Below are 15,286 nucleotides of genomic sequence, written 5' to 3' on the forward strand. Positions count from 1 at the left end.
TATAGCTAGTGTTGATTTACAAAACCAATTATTTGGGGTTAGAGTGTGCTTACTCATTTTATCAAGGAGCCTGCTGATTTATAGAAAAGAAAATCTGCATCAAAATTTATCTTAAATAATATTAGTATGTTATCCTAATGTATTCAAGAGATGATTTAAAACCTAAATTATCTCATTAAATATTTGAGAAATGCATGTCATTCTTTTTATTATGGTAATGTGTTATTAAATAAATTGAAGTAAGTGTGCTTAGATATTTTTCAATAAATAGTACAGTAGTTATTATTGTTGCAGTAGTCATTATTAATTGCGTTATATGCTTCATACAGTGCTTTCTCATACTGATCTCTGTGGTACTGTGATTATGTGAAGTTTACAGAAAATGTTAAGAGAGCCTAAACTGAGCCTAAAAGAAACATGGCATGTAAAGTCACATGGTCAATACGATGAATTGGTATTAAAATCCAGATTCTGTTCTATCAGATTAGAGATTGATAACCATTATAATAAATCTTTCCAAATTAGTTTTCTGATGAATTGAGTATTATTCGAAAATATGTATTGATGGGGCCTCAGAATGAACAATTTTTTTTTAATAGAAAGGGTAATTTATCAGGGCTCAGTGTTTCTTTGTGTTCTTACTGAGATGATAACAGAGGAAGTGATGCTTTGAGCTAAGGGACTTTAAAATACAGGAAGTTCAGGTAAAAGAAACTGGATCATATATTCAAAAGTGAAATTAGCAAAGGTGATTCATACTTTTGCATACTGAATAGATATATAAAATTTTTTATATATTCCTTTATTTCCTAGAAAACATTGGACGTGCAAAGAGATATCAGTAGCCACTATTAATGGAGCTTCAAAAACTTGAAATGTATAACAACTGTAAGATTGGGGAATATTGACTGATTTTTCTGAATGCACGTTGGACTTAAACTAAATTAATGAATTCAATGAACTCTAATCCAATTCAATTCTCCTAATATTTATTGAATGCTTACTCTGTTTATAAGGTATTGAGTTAGGTATGGCAATCCCATGCTGGGTGATTTAAGATATTTGACATATTTCTTTTCATCCAGTAGTTATAAATTAAGAGAACATGTTATTTCTTTACATTTGTAAGAAATGAATCCACAGAAAGTTGTATATACTTATTATTTTACATTCTGCTTATTCACCATCAGTAAAATTCTGTTAACTGCATTTAATTTTGGAGTTTAAAGAGTACTTAAAGTGCTTGTAATAGAGTCACCTCTTATATCCAAACACTCTTCTTAGAACTATCTGAGTAGGCAAAGATCACCAAACTTTGACCCCTTCTAATTGTACCCCATTTCATAGTTCCTATGAAAGCTGGATGTACATCTTATAGGTGACTTCTCTGAGATTCTTTTGTGTACTAACAACAAACTAGCCACTGTGTTTTAAGCAAGCAGTCCTTGTTATGACTCTGTCATTATACGGAAATTGTCAGTAATACTTTGAAAGAAAAAGAGAGTTGGAACTTGAGAAGGAAAAACAAAATGAAGGGAAAGGCAGTACAGGGTTGGCCGTTTGCATAGTAGAGATCTGTGAAATGTAAAAGGACCACTTTCTTCTTTGTTATGTCAAAGAAAGAATTTAGACACTGGTTTTGAGATGCTGATGGAACCAAGTTAGCATATCCTGTAAATTATCTCCCATTCATTAGTATACAATTTCAATAAATGGAGCTAATGCTATATATTGTGGAAAGTGTTGGAAATTCATTATGGTGCACGTGAACATTTTTTCTTTTAGTTGTAACAAGTTAAGTAAAACAATCCACAGCTCTTTTAGCTCAAGCTATAAATTTACTTTTTCCTAGTGAAGTACTCAAAGCAGAGAAAATAGCAATTTACATAGATAATGGAAATGTTTGGTTTTGATCTTACATGAATAGTCAAGATTTTGAGACTAGAAATTGAAAAACCTTTCAATATTTGTTGCATTAATAAACATTAAATCCAATTTCTTACTCATTAAATTATGAGAAATGAAGAAGTGAGCTTTATGGAATGTGAAAGGGGATAAGGAGATGGCAGTTTTGAAGCAGTACGTAGGTGTCAACATTAAAATAACATGAATTATCAAAGCAATCAACATGGATGGAATGAGAAAACTACAAAATACTAGATCGAATTTGGTGAATGACCTAACCTTATAAAGATAGATCATTCTATTTAACTCCTATGTAGTAAAATTGGTATTGATCTAGTGCCAGTATTTCACCCTATAATCATTCATTAATCTTTCTATTGCTCTTTATATTACAGATTAAAAATAAAGAAATGAAATATATACTTATTTAAGTCTCCAATAAAGACAAAAAGTAATAAATAGAAAACTGTAGCAGAAACCATTATACTTATATTCATTTATTTGTTTGACCCTTTACATGTGTTGACCTTGATAAATTAGCTCAAGGCTTATTTCATTTGAATCAAATTGAAGGGACAGAGATTTAAATTTAAATTTGAAAGCATTAGCAAACCAGTGAGGAATTCTGAAGCAGAAACAAACATGGAGAAAAAAATGGGTAAGATGCACAATTTGCTGATCACAAATTATTATATAACTGTACAAATACTGTTACAGAAAAATATGTGGGATCATCATTAATACTGGATAAACTAGTTAATATCAGTTGGCTGAACAGATGGGAGTCAATAAACATTTTAATTGAAAATTATAAGGGAAAATTACATTAGACTGAATCACCAAAGTCATGCATTTCATTGGAAAGTTTCAAACATTTGTGGGATGTTAATACTTATCTGTGATAGGATAAAGATTTAATATATAGGGTATGTAAATAAAGATGGTATAAGCTACATTGATAATTCATCATAAAAGAATCCTATTGAAGAACTAAATAATTTCACAATAACTCCATGGCTTTGGTATTATGGTCAGAGAAAATTTGCTTTAACATAGAGACTATGTCTTCTTTTAGAGTAGTAACTAGATAGATCTTCATCTCTGTATTCTCAAAGTCTAGGCTAGGGTTTGACATACATATTGGTTGTCAATAAATGATTAATGGCTGAAGATATGTGTCAATGAGTCCCAGAATGGATAAAATAAGCCACTGGTTCTTTTTGTAGAAATAAAATCTACTGACCACTGTAACTTTCACAACTCCTAACTTAAAATGTGTCAAGGCCACAATATTAAATTTGAAATAACATTATTCTAATAAAAAGCATGTTAAACCAAACTTGACTTTAACCAAAAGAAAATGATAGAAACAGTTAAGGTAATATTTATATGAAATAGCACAAAATATAATCTAGTATGTCTAATATCTTCCAATTTCTTTTGAGACCTTTGAGAATTTATTTTTGAAAGAATTATATAATTAGAAGTTAGTCCTTCTAAAATAGGAATTTTCAATAATCTATAGTAAATCAACAGGTAAAAAATAAGTATCAATCTTCAAATTATTGAAAAATGGCTGTTTATTAAGGACTAACACATTGGTAATATTTAAAAATTAAGTTCAAAATGTCATTTCTGATTTTAATCTATTAATATATTAAGGAATACTGCCATGCTAACACGAATATTAAAGATTTCTTAGCACTTTGCTAGAAAATTGATTTTAAGAGTCATTGTTTGACCTCTAAAAATATTTAACAGAACAAAGAGCACTCAAGAACTAATAAGATTTATAGATGTAAGTTTTTTTAAGCCATGAAAAGAGCATTGAACTTGAATTCAATATAGGTAATCATGGGCCAGTCAGCATTTCTATTGCAAATTTCATTTAAGTGGATTTATCATCTCTATCATCTTAGAAAGTATGAAGATGGAATTTGGCATACAGATTAGCAGCCCGTATGCAAATTTGTTTACTCAAAATATTTGAATCAGTTCAGCTGTATTGATATGACATTAGCCAAAAAACCTTAACTCAGGGTCTCTCTATATATGTGAACACTGAGTAAATAGTTTGTCTAGACTGCATAGTTCAGTTAGTTAGAGCATAGAGCCAATAAATCCAAGGTAGCACGTGTTTCTTCTCCAGGAGATTCAGTTATATTTATGCTGCCTGTTCTAACTTTGATCTGTTATCTTGCAAATGCAGCTTTTAGCAACACAGAGCTCAATATTAGGATGTGCAGGTAGATCAGCATAAATTCACTACCAACATTTGGGGAAAATTCAAATTATACCTCTAATAATAGATTCAGAAGAGTTATTTCTGTATATTAAAATATAATTTAAAGATTGAAAACAAAGTCATCTTTAAAATTACAAGTTACCTGAGTTAAAGTCTTTTAACATGATCTTATCTGCTTTAATAGAATAACAAGAGTAGATTCATATTCACTTCTCTATATTAAAATACTCATAATAAAATACAGCCTAAACTTATATTTTTAAATCATTGACTCAATCCATAAACTTCGGGTATCCATTATGTGGTATTATAAGAGAATGAAATCAGAAACATATTTTTCTTCAGAATTCTTTCAAATTAGACAACCTTCATAGTGTAAAAAAACAAAAAATAAAAGATGTGTCCCTATAGAAAACTAAAGCAGATATTTGAGAAATTAGGATAATATAGAATAATAAAACACAGCTGATAATTTTATTATCATGAATGAGACAGAAAGTGGTTCATGAAAATGTAAACAAGCTGAAGAAAAGATATTTTAGTTATCAATCTGCTTCTCTTTCTCCTTGCCAAAATCATGACAACAAAATGTCAAGTCAATTTCTGATTTAAAATTTCAATAAACTAAAGTGAATTATTATAACAACAGGGTCAATTTAAAAATAGATTACTTGGCTTACAGTCAATTTTCAACGTTAAATAAAGTTCTGGAATGCATAATTGTGGGAAACAGATTTTGAGACAGATTATAGGTGGACCTTTATCCCTGACTTTTGCCAACCTTGGAGAAATCTATATCTAGCTGTTGTATGATGCAAAACTATTTAAAATAAGAATGTCCCATAAAAATATGTTCAATGTAATAAGTATGCTCTATTGATAGTGCATATTAGGGCATTATCAGGATATTTGAACTTTAAAGTTGAAAATGTAGGTTAAAATGACATCTCTCAAATATATATCAGCAAAGAAAATGAAGTTTAAATAATGAAAAAGAAAAAGATTAGTTTGTTCTGGGAGACTCCAAAGTTCAGAAAGGACAAAGAATAGTACTTAAGTTACATATGAAAATATATTTTATCACATTCACAAGAAAATATAATACTACTTTATGTATTTTTTCTTTTGTAAACAATACATATTTCAATGTCCACATTTTATCTTAAGGTTAATCTTTACATTGCATGTTAAGTTTCTCACTTACCAATATTATCACATTCATGTATCTGTGCGCTTCTTACACAATTGGAAGTACTGTTTTGAGTCTGGTCAGGATTTTGAGGTAGGCAGTGTTCTTTTCTCTCAGGAAGCTTTACTCTCATAAACCAATTGAAACCAAAGGGAGCCTCATAAGGCAATATCCAATAAAGAAAAATGTGCATTAGATAGGGAATTTAGAGGCTGCTTTGTACTGCCTAGCTTGGCAAGTCATTTCATTTTTTTGGCCTATTTCCACACATAGCTACACCTGTACATTTTACAGAGTGCACTTATGGAATGAAGTAGACTGTGCTGATAAAGCTTGGGTATGAATATTTTTATAAAGTACCTTCCCTTGCTCCCACAAATAAATCTAATGCACACTCCCTGCCTATTTGACACAAGATTCAATGGTATAGATAGGTTATGGAGCTTTCCCATCCTTGAAATTCTATAGAATCAAATAGAAGATTAAGGTACTAAAAAGAACATTTATTTTCCAAGGCTTATGATACAATTGGTAAAAAAATGTTATGGCCACATATTATATGCAACTGCTATAAGTTCATCAGCATTCATAAATTTTAAATTTTACTCAAGAGCACTAGGTTAGAATCTGAGAGTTATAAGCTAATTCATTTTTTCCCTTGTACTTAATGCACTAAGCAGTTTTATCACTTATATTAACAAATTTAACTTGTGTATTACTGTGCATTTACTTCACTTACTATTGCTCACAAAAGTGGAAAATATCTTTTGCATCTAACAGAACAATTTAGAGAATAAAGTAAAACAAGTTAAGTAAAAGATGATGAAAATTACAAAATTGAGAAGTTATGTATCATTGTTACTGTGATACATATACATAAATCAATATTAATTTTAGGATTTCTTTTAAATTAAATTCTTAAAGCCTCAGCTTTTCTTAAAAATGTAGAGGTTTTGTTAGCAACTTAGTCATTCACAGTTTTAGCTTTTGATGAGTTTATGAACTTATGAATCTATTATCATTTTAGATTTCACTCAACCAGTAACTAACCACATAATCCTCCTGGAAAGACAATGCACCTCTCTGATCTCAAGAAATGTGGATAATTTGTAAATGGAGATAATAATCTGTACATAGGAGATAACAGCTATCACATAAGATGCTTGTTAGAAATCAAAGCAAGGAAATGAAGGTAATTGTTAAGATGTAAATAACACACTTAATATAAAGGGTTTAGCACAATATTTAAAAAAAGACATGAAGAATTCTATCCTGATACTATTTCTCAAAATATAATAATGTCTTATACCCTCTCTATATATGAAGCTACTCTGAGCATTCTGGAGTCAACATGATGGACTCGTTGTATAATAGGGAACTATGGCAGGAAACTTGCTTTTAATGAATTCACTCTGCAGAATCTATTTCCACTTATAAAGCTACTTTCAAAGTGATATCCAGCTACATTTTTTAAATATCATAGTTAAAAAAATTCTCACCATCACTTTCAAGTATATAACCGTAACGAATACTTTAAAATATGCTAACATAAAACAAAGGAAGAAAGAAGAACTTTATAATCTTGAACATTACAAACTCAACTTTTAGAAGAATCACTCATTACTTTTTTATATATTTCAGTCACTTTTCAAACATTTAAAATTCTCAAATTTACTAGCATTTGTTATTTTGGAAATTTTACTCCCATAACTTAGAGACTTTAAAAATGTTTCACATATCACTAAAGTTGAAGATAACCCCTTAACATTATTCATTGTTCTTACACTATTAATATTTATAAAATATACTATTATTCCTGTGGTAGAGTTTAGAATGACACCATGGTTTCATATAGAGAAATGTGCAGATGAAAATGCAGGTGAGAGAGAATGCACAAATCTTATGTTAATGACTTAACATATATAATTACTTAAACATAATAAAGACATGACTAAATATAGAACAGATATTCTAGATTTAAAAACCTTTAAACAAGAAATTATATCCAGATTATAAGATGAAATAAACAAGAATTTGATTTTAAGTACTATATCACAAAGTTCTTTATGAGACATTAAAAACAGTCAATACACTGATTTTTATAGACTTATAATATCAAGAAATAGACTTCATTAAAAATATCAGTAGTTATTTATTTGGTATACATATTACATATCTTAGAAAGTATTTTTATTACATAATTATTTCTTTTTATCATCTATAAAACAAGTGGTTAATGTTTTTAAAATTTTATCATAAAACATATAATCACTAATATTCTTATATGATACTAATTGATATATGGTACTTAAATATCAACTTCTGTGATTGTCTTCATTGGTGCCACATAAGCAAGCTCTGTAGTAAAATCGATAAGGGATAGTACAAAGAGAGTTGAACATAAACTCGAATGTCAATCTTTTAGTCTCAGTTCTGGAGCTGATGATCTTTGTAACCTAGTAAAAATCACATTCTTTCTAGGCATGTGCATTTAGTATAAAACATGAGCTGTGACCTAGCTGATATTTAATACTTCCAACCCTGTAAATACCATGATTTGCGACAAGATGATTTAACAAATTCATGTAAGTACATTAATCAATCAATATTAAAATAAATCGATATTGAAATGCAACAGATGAAATTAGCCCAGGAGCAGGGGTAATATTTTAAAGCTATAGGTCTGCCCCTGATCCATAGAGCCAGCACCTGAAGTAACTGGGTAAGGGTGATAAGTAGTGATTTTAGAGTGTTTCTCAAATATTTAACAGACTAGGAACTTAGCCGAAGTGAAATAATAGCTAGTGAGAAGATGCTACCTTTTTCATTTACTGCTATGGAGACGTTAGGGCTTGTTGTGTTAGAGGCTTTAAACATGGAAGTGTATTTTGATAATACTGATGATAGCTGCTAGAGTGGGGCTCTATATATGTTACATGTATAATCTCCCTATAGGCCTACTGATTTCTAAACTTTTATACATAGATAGATAGATAGATAGATAGATAGATAGATAGATAGATAGATAGATAGATAGATGAGTAGGTGGATGGATGAATAGATGGATGGATTGATAGATACATAGATACATAGATGATACATAGATACATAGATACATAGATAATGAAACTAAAGCTTAGGAAAATTGAGTTACCAGTATAAAGGTAATTACCAGTAGAATCATTTTTTGAATTCAGGTCTTGGTGGCTCCAGAGCCTTTGCTCTTTCCACTTTACTCCAGTGGTTCTCATTTTAGAGTGCATCCGAATTACATGTCTAACATACCGATGCTTGTGCCTACCTACCAGGGCATCTGATTTCGAAGGCCTGAGGTGGGGACCTGAAAATTCATATTTCTAACATCAGAAGATGCTGATGCTACCTGTTCAGGAACACTTTGAACATCACTGTACTGCAAGCACTTAAGAGCCAATGAAATAATATTGTTATATGTCATACCACATGATTATCATTGATATTCCTGTTATCCAATTATAAGCATATTAACAGTTGGCTTATGTGCTTTTGTAAATTTAAACTACAGAGGAGATTTCAGATTGAGTGTGGACAGCAAGCCATCATTATGTAGAAAATATTAATCTGCAGGAACCCTCAACCAGCACCAAGCAAAGCTTAGCAAAGGGCTTGAAGGTATGACACACATTTAATGGCTGCAAGAGTGAAGGTTTAAGAGACAGATAACCATCAGTACTGAGACCATGGATACTAGAAGGCATTAAACAAATTGATTTTTCTCAGTCACTTTCATAAAAGTGATATTCTTGATGAGAATAGAAGCCTTACAAAGGGCCTACTTCTGAGAAAAGCTTGTAGACAATGGAGATTGATCTCCCTGGAAAATACCATGAATCACCTACCTGCTCAGTCTTAGAGAAAAGATGAATTTGGTAACAACAGTATCTGTTCTATGGTCCTTACCAGGCCTCATCCAAAATGCAAATCAGAACTGCCACTGTCTCCCTAAAACTGTGTATCCCTTTAGATGATCAGTAAAGGGAATGGAAGAAAGAGATAGGAAGAGAAGTTATGTTTTAACATATAGATAAAATAAAAATATTTTTAAGTTTTATTTGTATCTCACACATTTTTTCCTAAACTCTTCATGTGCACTTATATTACTTCTAATCTCCCAAACATTGGAATTCAAAGTACAAGATGGCCTATTTTCTCAAATAGTCATGTTGCCTAAAGTAATAGGTTCCTTGTCAGACATATTGCTGGGTACCTCAAAGTTATTTTCCAAACTGGACAAAACATTGAAAGTATTTGATATCCCAAAGTGCTTTCTGGAGACTCTGATGAAAAAAGTAGGAGAAAGTCACCTCTCAGAACACAGAGAGTATCTTTGGAGCCTAGGGAAGGGGAGTTTAGTTCCTTTCACTTATTCGTATTTGAGATCTTAGACAAGCATTTATTTAACATCAGAGTTTGTTTCCATATAAGTCCAGTGGCCTTGTTAATGTTCTCTCTTACCTTTTGTTTTGTCAGATCTCCCTTATGTTGGAGTTTTACTATATTTAGAAACATGTATAGATGTCATTTGCTAGTTTTGCTTTATTATTTCACTGTTTCTGTGGTCAGCAAATTGTGTGCTCAGGGGAAAGACATGTATATCCCAAATATATTCAGTTACCCCACAAATAGTAACTCTAAATAATATCATGAACAGTAATAACTACTGCAACTGTCAATGCTCCTGAAGTAATTAATTTATTGAGTAATTCTACCACTTTTCTCCTTGAAGGATGGCAAAGGAGCTGGCATCAGGTTTTCAAGAGGCTGAAACCAGCTCCTTAGTTATCTCTGCTCACACACTCTTGCTATGACGGCTTGATGCGGCTGCTCCCTCCCCAAACCCTCAACACCAGAAGATTCAGGAAAAGAAGGTGCTGCAAAATGACATTCCGGACCGATTTCAGCAAGGTAACTGTTCAGAGCAAGTTCAGTTCATCATTCTGGGTACCGTTCAAGCCTTTTCAGGGCGGCAAATTGGGTTGGTTTAGCAACTCCGAGGTGCAAAGACTCCCTGAAGGCACCGTGTTCAGGGAGAAGGGAATCCGCCTGATGCCTGAGCGGATCCTTCTTTGGGCGTCCTGCTTCATTATTATTCTGCAGTGCGCTGCAACCCCCTGGCATGTCCTGCTTTCAGTTTTCAGCTGGCCACTCCAGCCAGGCTGGGAGAGGACCACACGGCGACCGGGATGACCCTGTGCTGTTTCATTTCTTCTACCTTTTCCCCTAGGGTCCAACTAAGTCCTTGCGGTGCTTGAATCTTGGGACTGCCTCCCTGCCTGCCTTTCTCTCAGTGACCGAGCTGGAGTAGGGATGAGGGGGATCGTAGAGGAGCAGCCATCCCATTACTTGTTTCCCAATGAGGTTTTCGAACTCCCCAGTGTCCGTTATAGTTGAAGTTCGAGAGAGGGCAGCTACGGTCAGTTTGGGGAAAGGCAGCTTTCTTGGCGCCCCTGAAGGATTTTGCGACAGCAGCGGCCGCAGCTCACCAACCATCTAGAGGCCGGGGAACATAAACATACTCTTCCCCGCCACCGTTCCCTCCTCTGAATCTCCCTCCCCCCAACTTTCAGGCCTCCCAGAGGCTCCTCCGTGTCAATCCATGTGGACCTTCGGCTCCCAGGGCGCGAGCGTGCACACACACACACACGCACACACGCACGCAGGCGCGCGCCGTAGGCCAAGTCAGGCGCTCAGTCTCAAGCTCGAGAGGTCCTTGGAAATTTCAGGGAGTCCGGCATTCTAGAAGAAATTAATAAACATTCCCAGAGGAAATAGATGGAAGGGAGGAATACTTGTCCAAATGCGACTGGACAGGGACCCGTGCCTCAAACACAAAGGTCACCTCCTAGCAGGTATCTCAATCGTGCAAACCTCAAGGGACGAGTTTTGATGGTGATAATAGTGCTGGGTGCGTTTTTATTTGCTGTTATTGTTTGGTAAGGATATTAACCCACCCCACCCCGCTTTGAAAAGCTCTCTCGAGATATGACATATCTTCTAGACCTCTCAGGTTACACTGTCTGGAGGACCGGCAGTGAGGGTACCAGACCTCTAAGCGCGGCCCGCTTAGGATGGGTGAAAGGTGCTGATGAGCGCCGCTGGCAGCTCTCCCACCACATGGACATGGAGACTCTTTCCGGTAGTAATAACCTGGGAAAGAAGGTGTGAGCCTCAGTCTTTCAGAAGAGCTCTGTGGCGGGAGGAATATCTCCTTGGAGTCCCAGAGCACGTGGAAACGTGGATCCTTCTCGAAGTCCGGGGTTCTGTGTACGAGAAGCCCTGGAAGCATTTCCTGGCACCGGGTGGGGGACGTGGCACACTGGCTCCCACCCGCTGTCAACCGAGGTCAGGGCACCTTGTACTCTCTCTGCAAGGGTTCTGTGCTCCCCCCGGAATCCCCGGAGAAGGATGTGGGAAAGCACCCCGGAACGTTTGTTTACGTGGGCGGGACGTTTAAGCACGACTTGGAGACTCACAGTTTCTGTCTGGGTGAAACCTAAACAGACACGCCGCTGCTGTAAGCTGTATTTCAGGAACGTGTGTGTGTGTGTGTGTGTGTGTGTGTGTGTGTGTGTGTGTGTGTGTCAGCTTGAAATAGGCAAGCATCAGGTCTAAGCAGCCTCCGCCCTGCCCTGCCCCATCTCTCAATTTGGTGCCCTCCACCACCGTTATTTTAGATAATAGTGGAGATAAAATGCCCAGAGAAGGTTGACTCTTTTCATCCCCACTCAGGTGGTTCAGGCCTACTACTTAAGGCCACTTTGCCTTCTACTCTGAGGCGTTTCCTCCCACCGAGCCTCTTTGTCACTGCTGTTTCAGGCAGAGATGAGATGGTCGATGGATGAAAAGTGTGGGTACCAGGTGGAAATCTTGCAGCGGAGCTGTTCCCTTAGAAAACTGCGCCTCAGACTTCCTGACCCCTCGCTAGCCTAAATTAGGACTTGGAAAGCCTTTACATCAACTTCCCATTATGAGCTTTCCAGTGGACTTGAGGCCAGAAGATACAGTATGGAAGACAAAAGCGGGAAACAACATTTAAGCCACTGCAGCAATCTCATTTTTAGGAAAGCCTTGAGACCGAGGTAAAATTAAAATAAGAAGCAACTGCCCAAACCGGTACCACCCGTAGATAGGGAGCAGCTCTAATGCATACAGCCTATCTAAGTTTGTTTCTCAGAATTTGAAGACAACGTTTCAAGTTGTAAAATACAGGAGATGCCTTCCAAGTGGCAGATAGGTGACAACGAAGAACCTTATTACCATTAAAAACATTTTTTAAACGGTCCGTAGAAAATTGGTTTCGGATAGGACCAAAGCAGAGGGTGACACACTCCTTCTTCCCAATGTCCCTCAATCTGGAATATACTCAGTGCTACTGATTATCTCAGCCCAAAGTCCGGGAGCTTTGAGTAGAGAGGGATCCCATTTCCGGTGTCATTTAAAGCAAATTAAGGCGCCGTTCTTTTTCTATAGGCGCGTCTTATTCGGAAAATACGGTAGGTGCTAGCAGCCGGGCTGTAATTGCAGGCGGCGTGGCTCAGTGTTTGTCAGGCTGCGTGCTCTCTCTTCTTTGGAGACTCCCTCCCCCGACCTGCCCCCCGAATGTGTTTTGGCTCAACAGGTATCACATGAAAACTCGCGCTTAACCCCCAGTCACCCTCTAGCAGGAGACACCCCAACATCTTTTCCGGCCAGGAGCTGTTGCTGACTCCTTGCGCCACCCCCACGCAGAGTGCGCGTCTAGCAGGCAGCCCCAGGGCCATCCACTAACCAACGACTCCCAGTGGCAGGAGAACTAAGCACAAATGTGAGGCTCCTCACACGTTGAGCCGGCGACGAAAACCCTTTGTAAGCACCCCCAAACGCGGTTTGTGCACTAGGCAGCGTAGTTGTGCAGCTTAGAACAAGCAGTTTGGCTTAGAACTGCGCTGAAGTTCCAGGGGAAAAAAATAAAAAAATAAAAAATCAAGCTTTAAGGAGCAGGTTGAGATTACAGGGCAGTTGTTGCCACAGAGACCAGGAGGAGACTTCTTGGCATTTAGAGATGTAAATTAAAATTCGAGACATGCCACCCATCGTTGGTCCTAAAGAGGGAGAGGTAACCCCTCCAGCTCCCCTCCACCCAAAACATGAATTATCATTTCTACTGAATGCAAATGGGCTGCCTTCTGTGGGGGGACAGCCAGCTGCAAGCTGGACAATAAACTGTTTCATAGAGACGTGGCCCGATTGCGGTTCAGAGAGGCACTCCTTCACAAAGGAAGAAGCGTCCAGTTTGTGTTGACAGCCGTGGCGCGCCTGGGCCAAAACACCCCCCACCGTCCACCCCCCGACACACAGGCACCGGGGATTGAAACTAGCTTAGCTAAAAGCGACATCCATCGCGTCTATGCGAGCTGCCATGAGTATGGGAAGGTGATTGTTCAAAAATGATGGCATGAGTCATAAACACCCCCTGAGTATTCTTTGCAGCAATTAATGGGCATCAGGGTGCAGGATAAGTTGTGGAACAGAGCTGAGATCTATTTTCTCCTAGAGGACAGCTCTCCTTCTAATGATCCTGACTGTCCCTTGCCTTTCTGTTTAGAAATAAATTTTATATCCCACCCACCACCTCCCCTTGTCTGTGCATGTGACACTCACTCTACCTGTGTGAACGCGGAGACTTTCTGAGGCTTTTCTTTTTGGTGCTCAGCTAATGACTTTCCTCCTACCTTCATTCATCCCCAAAGGTGGATCTTTATACTTCAAGGCATCTCAGATCGTTTTAAAGCCCCATTTTAAGCCAAACGGCTACCACAGGACGTGGGAAACCTCCCCAACCATTTACCAATGCATAAGAGCCCACGTAGAAATAATTCACATGTGCATGAAGACATTTATGTTGGCGGTGGTGGGGAGATGCTTGGAAGACCCCGTATCCTAATGCACTTAAAATCTCCACATTCCTAGCATGTAGGTAACTTTCCTACCTGAAAGGGTTACAAAGCATTTACATGAGTCTTTAATATAAATATTCCAACCGAAGCATAAAAACCACTGGTTCGTTTAGAAATCAAGGTAATCCTCACCACCAAAAAAAAGTCTTGCAGAGGAATTCTGCCTGGATATCCACTAGTTAGAGAGGCTATACCAACCAACTCACGTATTCGTTTGAGCATACTGCAAGAATATTTATTGAGCACAAGCTCAATCACTGCATTGAATGCCAAATCTGGCAAGCAAAATGCATTTCCTATCTGAGGGGGAAGAAAAAGAGCTGTGAATCAACTCCTTCTTCAGTATTATTATGATTATTTTATCAATGCAAATTACAAAGTAAGCTACCAGCGTCTCTCTGGCGACAAGTCAGCTCACCTCCATCCAAAGCAGAGGGGACCCCCGAAAGCAGACCTACCTTTCACACAAGACACCGTCAATAAAAAGACGAGGTTCCAAAACGTAAATCCACTTTTAATCCCCATTTTCTTCATTAGGGTGAAGTCTAGGCGGCCACATTTAGCGCATCTTCTCGTGCCAGGCTCCAGGGATTTGGATTCCTTTGCTCGGCTTTCCCCTTTGCGGATCCCTTTCATATTATTCGCGAGCTCCTAATTTCTGCTCCTCAGCCCGGCGCAGCGGAGTTGTTGCTGTTGTTGGTGCGCGGTCACAGCTCGGAGTGAATGGTGTTTCTGGGATACCACAGCAACCTTGACGAGGACTCAACCATCTCTCTAACGGGGGCACAAAGTCTCCGTACTCTGGATTCTGTCTTTTCTTGCGCGATTTTTCCCCTCCACCAAAATCTACCTCATTTCTAGCTCCTTATAGCAACCACCAGAAACCACTAGTAAGCCTCTTAAAGCCCAGCTCTGTTCTCTGACAAACTCCCCACGATATTTGAAATTAAGGGGCCTGTTTTTTTTTTTTCT

The 15,286-nt window shown here is 37.1% G+C and overlaps 1 protein-coding gene across 1 annotated transcript in view; it reads right to left on the reverse strand.

The window, feature by feature from the left end:
- Nucleotides 1-14,961, reverse strand: part of CSMD3 (CUB and Sushi multiple domains 3) — a 1,080,109-nt gene extending 1,065,148 nt beyond the window's left edge. The window contains 1 exon segment of the mRNA XM_011360386.2: nt 14,773-14,961. Within this exon segment, the coding sequence (XP_011358688.1) occupies nt 14,773-14,950 (178 nt within the window). The 5' untranslated portion in view covers nt 14,951-14,961.
- Between the last annotated feature and the right edge of the window lie 325 nt (nt 14,962-15,286).

This window comes from Pteropus vampyrus, unplaced genomic scaffold (assembly GCF_000151845.1).
Source record: "Pteropus vampyrus isolate Shadow unplaced genomic scaffold, Pvam_2.0 Scaffold54, whole genome shotgun sequence".
Lineage (NCBI taxonomy): Eukaryota > Metazoa > Chordata > Mammalia > Chiroptera > Pteropodidae > Pteropus > Pteropus vampyrus.